The sequence below is a fragment of the Chelonoidis abingdonii genome, chromosome 4, assembly GCF_003597395.2.
Source record: "Chelonoidis abingdonii isolate Lonesome George chromosome 4, CheloAbing_2.0, whole genome shotgun sequence".
In the NCBI taxonomy this organism is placed as follows: Eukaryota; Metazoa; Chordata; order Testudines; family Testudinidae; genus Chelonoidis; species Chelonoidis abingdonii.
In genome coordinates, this window is record NC_133772.1 from 59,673,505 (window position 1) to 59,683,313 (window position 9,809).

The following is a 9,809-nucleotide window of genomic DNA, read 5'->3' on the forward strand; positions in this document are numbered from 1 at the left end:
TCAACTTGCCTCCACCCAAGATTCATGAGGCTCCATGTGGGAATAGGGGTCCCATTCTCAAGGGAGAGACAGCAGGGCTGTGGAAAACTTAACTCCAGCTCTGTGACACTGATTCCGGCCTGGTCTCAGTGAAGGGAGCGTTCACATGGCCTGCTCAACTGTTTCAGTGTGGACCTTGCCCACATCTGGCCAGGAGCCAGCTTTCATCGGGGCCTGCTTAGCTGTCTTGGCATGGACTTGCCCACATTACAGCTGGTTGCCAAGTTCCTGTGGTCTGCTATCTCTGTTGGCCATTTCTGAGGGAGGAGAGGAAGAGAGCCGCTATCCTTCAAACCGTCCTCAGAAAGCCAAGTTTTAAGTTTAGCAGTTTTGGGGAGAAAAATCTCAACACCAATAAAGGCAGAGAAATTCAGTTTAATAAGAGTTCATAAGATTTTAAACCTTTGTTGCAAAGGGAGACCTGGAGTATGCCATGCATGCTGCTTTAAGGCAAGAATTCTGGCGAGTTTCTTCCCAATGCGCAATCCCCAAGCCCAGGTTCAGAGCAAAAATCTGGTTTGCCACTAAATGCTATGGAGATGGGGACTGACCAACCATGAAGAGAGTCAAACATGGAGGGTGCTAAGAATTCAAGTTTGAGTGTAATTTAAAAACAACAAAAACAAAACACAGATTGTAATCATAGCTATATAAAATATTAGCTAAGTGTGACAAAAGTATAGCACAATATATTCATACATTCTATACTAACCAATAAGAAGAAGGGTTCCAACAGCTAAACCTCCACCTGGAAACAAAACAAAAACCAAGAATAAGATAAGACTACATTTTAATGTTACCTTACAGAACAATTACGTTTGCTTAGTTTATAAGTCAAAGAAAGATGATATAGCAAGTTTAAAAATGTAAATGTGAACATTTTAATTACCTTTGCAAACTTCCTACAATTCACCATTATGAAATAATTACATATTACATGTAATTATATATTACACATTACAATTACTTTCACAATATATTTTACTATTCTCTTTATAAGAAAAGATCCTGCAGAGATCTATACAACTGAGCTCAAGTACTGCAATAATGTTGTAGCGTCTTAATCAAACACTTACTTTAGTAGGATTACTCATGTGAATTAAAATGTGCAGGATTGGGTCCATATTTAGTAACGATTAATAATACTAACTCTACAGCCACCAATTAACCATGCAGAGTACCTCAACAAGGGCTCATCCAACTCGCACTGATGTCAACAGGGAAAATACTGGCTGCACTGAAATAAATGGAAAAACCTCTTACTGACTTCAGTGGAGCCAGATTTCATCCAATGAGAGTCTGATGAGACCTTTAAGTACATAAAATCTGAGAGATTAAGCTTCTATCCTAAAAGCATTTTCTTGTTTGACACTTCTCATCTCCTTAAATATACAGAGGCCTGCCCAGATAAACATAACTGGTTGATTTTTTAACTGGTTGTTAAAAAATAAGGATACATTCCATCCTCTTGTTCAGCTAAGAGCATCAATGTTTTTCTATTCCCATTTTGTTTAAATAACCAGTCATTATGTACCAATCGCTGATGATTAAATTAATCTGTCTGGGGATTGGTCCTGCTTTGAGCAGGGGGTTAAACTAGATGACCTCCGGAGGTCCCTTCCACCCCTGATATTCTATGATACTAGAATATAGCAAAAAAAACTATGTTAGCTAAAATTAATCAGTTATCAGAAACCTGTCTTACATCTTTGTACAGTTAAAAGAACAGTTGAATTCATTACTATGCATTTTGAATTGTGACTGCATTAGAGCTGATTTTCTTGATCCCCACCTGAGAATTTATAACATCAATGATCAAATATTCTAACAGAAACTTAGGGGGGAGGAGAGAAAGAATAAAAGTATCTTGAGTACAATTTACAAAATATAACTAATCAGAAGAATTATTTGCATAGTTACATAAAAGTAACAACCAACAGCAAATCACATCTAACAGTTTTGCATTTTCTATAGCTATGGTTAAAACTACAAGTAAAAATATATGGTGAAATACATCATCATGGAGACTGTTCAGTCAAAATTCACTGTACTTGCATGCAGGGATATTACCATACTATACATTTACCTTTCAAGTACACAGTAGTCCCAGGACTTCTGTAGCAGTCACAGAAGTGACAATATTATCACCTCATTTGCCATCATAATATCTTTCTTCCATTACATTTTGAAAATTGCATTGACATCAAGTTATGTTGATGTCACAATTTCAGCAGTAAATCACTGTGCATTGTATAGCTGCACTGTATAAAGAACTCATATCGTGATTAAGTACCCATTTGTATCACAAAGACTAAGCCACACTACTTAGTCAGATCATATAATTTCTTAATGTTATAGTTATGGCAAACAACTTTAATCAAACATTTTACACTTTTCACCTATAAACTTCCTAGCTAGTCAGCAACTGTTAGAATTATTCTACCTTTTTAAGTATAAACATTTATTATTCTGAATTCACTCACAGATTGTTGTTGCACTTTATTTGCTCAAAAGTAAAAAATAACTATAGATGGGGCCTGCAAAAAGTATTCCAAATAGCTCAATATGCCAATCTGAATGTTAATGTCTTATGTTAACTGTACTTCTGCCAACGGAACAGTAGGTTGAATGGGAGTTTAGTGCAGGCTCAAAGAAAGTCTTTTTTTTTTTTTAAATGCACACATTATGAAGAACATTAATATTATTTGTTTAGCACTAGCAGTGCGCTTAGCTCTATACAATCCACAAACAGCTCAAGCCTCGAAGATCTTACGAGACAGCAGTTACACACACAAAATGGGATACAAGCTCAGAAATCCACAGATAATTATACTTTATCATCATCATCATCATCAGATTTTAAACTCACTTCTTGTAGTCATGGCAGAAGCAGCACATTTTTAAAACAGTAACTTGTGTTGAGAGGGTGCTGGATTGACAAACTGTCAGCAAACTCAGATTTTTTTTGTTAATAAGTTACGTCAAGGATTTTTTGCATACTGCCACTATTTATATGCCAGATTTACAGTATCTGTATAAGTATTTAGGGCATAAAATGCAACCTTGCTTGGCATTTCCTAGGATCAGAGGATCATTTTACTGTATCAAATGTAATAAATACTTTTAAATAATGTTATTGTATTAGATAATATATGAAACTAGTACATGGTTACCATGGAATTTTCCCACACATTTCTCTCTCTGTAACTGGAGAAAGAAGTGAATTGGTGTGAAGTAGATTGGATAGAAGATGAAAAGCTGACAGAATGAAAAGAAAGAAAAGGAAAGAAAGAAAGGTTATTTGTAAATCCTTCAAAATCCTTTTGAAGGGCCCTATTACTGCTGTGTTATTTATAACCTGTTTGTTCCTCAGTTTGGCAACTCAGTCCTTTACATATGGTACTGGTTATCACGATGCTAGTTGCGAGCAGTTCATTTTCTGCACCACTATACAAAGCATGGTGATTTGAGGCTTGAATAAGAAAGAGAGAATTGTTGGAACTGCATAGAAAAGATTGAAACCATAATATAAATCATGTATCTCTTACAGGATTCATTTGGAAGGAGAAAATACTGGTGATATGATTTTGGAAGACAAGGTTTTCCACTGAAGAGTGGAATAGACAGAAGAATTATCACGTGCTATATTCCTGCTTAGAGCATACACACCTTTATTATATATTTTAAAAATACTGCCAGAAATGGAAATCTACTAGAAGTATGAATCTGTTTGACTCAAAGGGAACAGTAAGTTGATAAAATTAGGAAAAACATCAGTAAAATTAATACTTAGCATTTGTATAGCAATTTGCATCTTCAGTGTTTTACAAATACTATCTTGCTTGAACCAATTGAGATAGAAAAACTTTCAGTATATGACATGCGCTACAAGACAATGACAGTTTATAAAATATAATAAAATATATTTCTATGGGCCACAGCTCCCTAACTCAAACCTGTGCCAAACTCAGGATATGAGTAGTCCTATTGTCTTTAACTAGACTACTTGTGTCCTTACTGTTAGACACAGGCTTAGGTGCTTTGCTGGATAAGAAACTTACTGCATTTAGCTGCCCCTCTCTTTTTTGAAAAGAGAAAGTTAAAGAAAAATAAAAAGATAATTTACAACAGTAAATTGCAGTAGTATCCGTATACGGAGGGCAATTTATATTACTATATACCCCCTCTTCAGGTTCTATCTTTGCTTAATGATTTCTTCTTAACAGTTTCTTTTTGCTGCTGTGCTAATGCTGGAATACAGGCTGTAATTGTACTTACAAGTGTATTTTTACCAGCATGATTTCACTAGCTCCTATTTGTGGTGTCTGGGGATAATATGTCTCTGTGTTAGAACTTCCATACTATATGAATGGAACTGATCATGTTAAAAAGTATAATTAATAACTCTCAGTCTTAGAAACTCAAATGGAAAACTAATATGCAAAGTGAGGGAAAAACAATCTTATGTGAAACACTATGAAATTTCTTCAGCATAAAGACAAAAAACAAACAAATAAAAAGCCACCCCACAAACAACTTCTTGATTCAACATTTCTCAGAACAGAGGATAGGATTTGCATGGAAAAGATTTGGTTCAAAAATCAAGTTCATGAATGAAGGGCAGGACAGAAGTAGCTGCTTTAAAAATAAAAGATACTTTTAGTGTAGAACAGTGTTTCCCAAACTGTGTTCCACAGAACACTGGCGTTCATTATGTTGTGAATAGGTGTTCCGTGAAAGACTCTTGCACTTGATTTTTGTACCACTTTATGTGTGTTTTCCAGTTAGAAACTGTTAGTTCAAGTTAATTTAAATTCGTATTTTTGCTTTGTTTTATAAAATAAAATATATTTGAGCATAAATAACGCAATTTTTTACTTGAAAACCAAATGACTACAAAATAATATTATAAGTGTTCCATAATAAGCTAAAAAGTGTTCCATGGCCGAAAAAGTTTGGGAAATGCTGGTATAGAAGAAAAAGGACAGAGCTCCCCATTGGCTAATGCAAAAAGAGTATTGAATAGTAGTTTAAAGTAGTGATATACAATTGTATTAAGTGTACTTTTAACAGGTATGTTGGCAAAGTTTGGGGGACAATGTAGTAGGTACTGACAAGCCTCACTACAACCTTAATGGTCCCTATTCTATCCTAGATCTGTAGCTATTACAAATTATTACAAATGCTCTTTTCAACATGCCTCTTGCTTTAACATTCACACACTTTTGTTCTTTGGGGTAGGGAGCTTAGAAAACACTTCCTTGAAGCCCAACTGTGAACGAAGGAAGTTTGTGCATGGTATTATTGTCAATATCTTCTGCAAAATAAAGATGAAGAACATTCTATTATGCAAATCTTCACAAGAAGTTTTAAAAACCAAAACACTATAAGTCCCAGTAACAATGAAAGACAATATACTACACTGTCAATTATTTATCTGTGAAATTGTTAGTAGGCAATAGGGAAAAAATCTATACAGAGGTCTTCATGCATGTTGTAATCAATTTAGCAAGTGATCACATATATACAGCTGAAAGCTATATAGAGGAAGCCAAGAGAAATACTTCCTTGAGGCCAGGAGGTTAGGGAAGGTTCAGTGCAAGGAATCCAAATTTTGCAAACCTCTCAGTCACCCATGGTTTGGATTTCTTCAAAAAGGTAGTTTCAAAAGTTGCTACTTCTGGTGATGAAGGGCTTTCATGTGGTTCACCTAATATTAACATCTCACTAAGTTCTCATTTTCTCTCTTGAAATAAATATTTTTTCTAGAGTTTGGAAAGTTACTGAATGCTTAAAGATAGGGAATAGATAGCTTAGATGGGGTACAGAGTATGTAGGAAGAAGTTTCCCCAATTCACCTTATCAAATACAGCACTAATCATTATGTAAACAAGAAGATAGTGGCTCAGAAGATTGATCCCATGGGTTACTCTCCATGTTTGCTGTACTATGCTGGACATTTCAAACTCCACTTTATAAAACAGAACATGCACAAGAATCAAGATAGTCAGTTTAGTTATCTTACATTTATATTGTACTTTTCTTCTCAAAGTGCTTTACAAACTTTACAGTAGTAATGAAATTCAGCTATGTGTCTCCCTGAAGAAGGATGTTTCTCTCTCCCTAATATGGATCAACATTCCTGATAAAATAGCAGAAGTGTTCCCTCCTCCCTCTCTACATGATGTACAGCAAAGGAGAGGGAGAGGATGCAGAAGAGAGATTTAGGACACCAAGGCAGAAGAATCATTTTCACAGAGCAAATACCATCTTATCATTTATTACCTCACCTGTAGATGCCCAAACATAGCAAAATGCTAGCACTACAGATATCTGTCTCCAAGGATGAAAGGGCTGAGTCATACCTGTGACACCTGAAACTTAAAAACTTGTTTATACTGAGGATCTACCTAAACAGCCGTTGATAGTCATTAGGATAGCTGCACCAGTGCAAGCCCCTAGCCTAGCATAGACAGGCAAAGCCACTATTTTCAATGGTGGAACTTGCCCATTTGAAATCTGTGTAAGTTGTGCTGGTGCAAACCACACAGTATAGCAGTTTAACTAATTTACACAAATAAATACATTAAATATACTTAGTTCTTACCCAGTGCTTTTCTACAATGTTACAGAACTGCAGCTATACCCCTGGCTAGCCATCAATGGCTGAAAATAGAGCAAGTGCCTAATTTAGATAAGATTTGAGCTGTGACCCTGAGCTTCAAACCCACAGTTCCAAGTTCACGTCCAAAATGCTTCCAAGGTCTAACGGAAGGCAGCTACACTAGTGAAGTATTTGGCATTATTTCATAATTTGACGCTTAGTCCGGTAAGCCACCCCCTTCTGTGACAATTTGAACGAATAAAGATTTGAAATAAATGACGAGACAGCAAGTGTCTCACTGGGAAAAAACAGGCACATCAAATCCTTTCACTCTCGGGGGATGGAGGTAGGGGATATAAACGGATACGAAGCCCACAATGGCTCGGTGTAGTCGTCTGACCCCACAAAGCAGGTTTTAAGGACCTTTACGCGCATCTCCCCCACACCCCGCAAAAATAAGGAACCTCGAAGATGAGTGTCAGGTGAGGAGCCTCACACTCCCCTTCCCCAAGTCGTGGCTTTGGGCAGGGTCGGACTGGCAGAAAGCGTCTCCCACAACCACAAATCCGGAGGCGGCTCTGAGGTAGTTGCAGTTTAAGGAAGGGAAGAGGAGCAGACAAGGAATAGGAGGAAGGAGGTGGGGATAGGGGACAGTCAGCCAGTATCCTGCGCTGCGAGGCCGGGTCCCGGCTCTGCACCAACCTAGCACACAATCCAGGGAGGGGAGCCCACTGGAGAGCAGCAGCTGCCCGTGGCGCACCGAGGGCCGGGTGCCCGCGATAGCGGCCAGGCGGCTCCTAGCAGGAACTTTCCGCTGGAAACTGGTAGCCCCGTCACTCGGCGTCCCCCCGCCCGTCGCCAAGGCCGCCATCTTAGCTTTCTCCCGGTTGACAGGAAGAAAGGGACGCCGGGAAAGAGGAGCCCCCTTCCCCCTCCGCCCGCTTCGACCTATGGGGAGACGGTTTGGATTCCCCGCCAGCCAATAGAAAGGAGCGTTGTTGACAGGTGTTGTAGCTCTGGCGTGGGGGAGGGGGAGATCTTGAAGCCGCGGGTTAGGCAGGCTGGCAGGTAGGTTAGGGAGCGAGCGAGGCTGTGTCTTGCCCATTATCCAGCCGCTTCGCCGGCTGAAACAGGCGCCCAGGAATCGAGGGGGCTCCCCACCGCGGGTGTGAGATTACGAGGGTCTTTCCCTGACACCCCTGGGCCAGTGTCGCCCCCGACCAGTGTCCTGAGTTGGCGGTTCCCCACGGACCCCGGGCGTCAGGAGGGGCGAAGGAGGCGCTGTTCTCTCAGCCCCTGCACGCTGCTCTGCTGCAGTGTCCTGCCGGCTCAGAGGGAACCCAGGACTCGTGAGACGTGGGGCACCTGTAGCGCAAGGGGAAAGTTGGCTCCAGCCCAGGGCTCTTGGAGATCAGGAGTCTGATCCTGACCCACTGACTGGTGACCTTGACCAAGGCTCCGAGCCAGCCGATCCCTGTGTCTGCGTGGAACCACGTTGCCTTTAGAGATGGTCCGTCCATGTGGTGCCAGTGTAGGGTTGCGTCCTAAGACTTCATTATGTGAGGGGCCAACAACGACTTGAAAGTGAATGTTAAGTATAACAGGTGCTCTTAAATTACCTGACAAATCTCAGTTCTTTCACCGTTATAAGTTGTTTTTCTTCTCTCGTTTCTGTATAAAAAAAACATAAACAGGAAACTCTACATGACAGGGTAGTAAATGCACAAAACAAAAGCTTGCTTTTAATAATATTAAATGTTACTTCCAATATAAGGTAAGGAGATTTAATCGGAAGTGTGATGATTAAGTAGGCAGTCTCCCTTCATTTCTGTTAAACACTTTGAGATTCTCTGATGAATGGTGCCATTTAAAATCCCCTCTCTTGAAGTTACATCCAGTTTGGGGGACCCCTGTATAAAGCTAATGGCAAGATTAGGGCTAAAGTGAAAATGTCTTAGTATGAGAAGTGTAGGTGCCATATTTCATTGGTTTTTACTATATTTGAACTAGTTGCTAACAAAACAGCATGTTTTTATTTTGAGTCTTTAACTAGTGTATACGTTGCTTTCTATTTAGCCTCTGACCTGACTCTCAGTAATACAAATTCAAGAATGTGGAAAATCCATGAAATACCTGAGTTTGGTATCTCCATGTGGCTTCTGAGATTTATATTTAAAAAGTGTTCTAAACTTTACTGAGTATATTTTAGCTCATGTGCTTTCTGAAGGAAGCCTTGAACGTATGGTGATTTGATTTAAAGACTGGCCCAAAGGAGAGCTGGGAATAGTATTTGTGTGTCCCGGGGACAGGAGAGGATGAGTTCCCTGTGATCAATGAACAAGGAGGCTGCACTTTTGTGTGTGTGTGTTTAAGTCTGAATGTTGAGTCTGAGACAGTTACACACAAATTGGGATTTGGTGGCTTTCCCCTAAAGGCAGCTTAAATTAAAAAATCAAAAGACAGGCAATAAATAATGTGACTTTTATTTAAAACATGTTTACTTAGCCAGTCTCATGATTTTTGGGGGGATGGGTGGAGGGGAGACTTGTAATTTGTGAATGTCTGGGATTGGCACACCTGCCGAACACAATAAATGCAGAGATTGATTCATACCATGTTCTTAGTTTTACAAGTCCATTAATTTCAGTGGAGTCGCTGATGTTAAACTAATGTAAAAGAATGATGAATGAGGCTCAGTCTTAAAATTTCAAATTTGCTTAAGTTTTTAAAACATATTTATTTGAAATGAGTGCCTCCTTCACTTTCCTTCCAAATTATATTCCACATATTTAAATATTTGAAATACCAACTCTTGTAGGAACCATGTAGGATCTTAAATTTGTGACTTATAATCTATTAATAATTTGGGATCTTAAACCATTTAAAAACAGTTGCTTTGTAGTTCACCATTAAATCAAAGGGAATATCTTTTTGAGAGATTGCTACTTCTCAGAGAGAGCAGAACTCAAACTAAACACCACCATTACCTGTCCAAGTAACCATACTGCTCATCCTAAGGCACCCAGAGTCTCCAGTTGTTAACTAGACCCAACATTCCACTGCTTGGCTTTAAGTAAAAGACATATTACTTTCAGATGATATCATTCATGAGAAAAAATTACAATAGAAATAGCAAAACCAATGAGAATGTTACAGGATAGTTTAT

At 38.9% G+C, this 9,809-nt stretch overlaps 1 protein-coding gene across 1 annotated transcript in view; it reads right to left on the bottom strand.

Annotated features, from left to right (window-relative positions):
• Nucleotides 1-7,619, bottom strand: part of ELP4 (elongator acetyltransferase complex subunit 4) — a 335,509-nt gene extending 327,890 nt beyond the window's left edge. Inside the window, exons 1-2 of the mRNA XM_075065212.1 lie at nucleotides 7,346-7,619; nucleotides 752-787 (exon numbers count right to left, since the gene is read on the bottom strand). Coding sequence (XP_074921313.1) covers nucleotides 752-787; nucleotides 7,346-7,514 — 205 coding nt within the window. The 5' untranslated portion in view covers nucleotides 7,515-7,619. The remainder of the gene's footprint in view (nucleotides 1-751; nucleotides 788-7,345) is intronic.
• Between the last annotated feature and the right edge of the window lie 2,190 nt (nucleotides 7,620-9,809).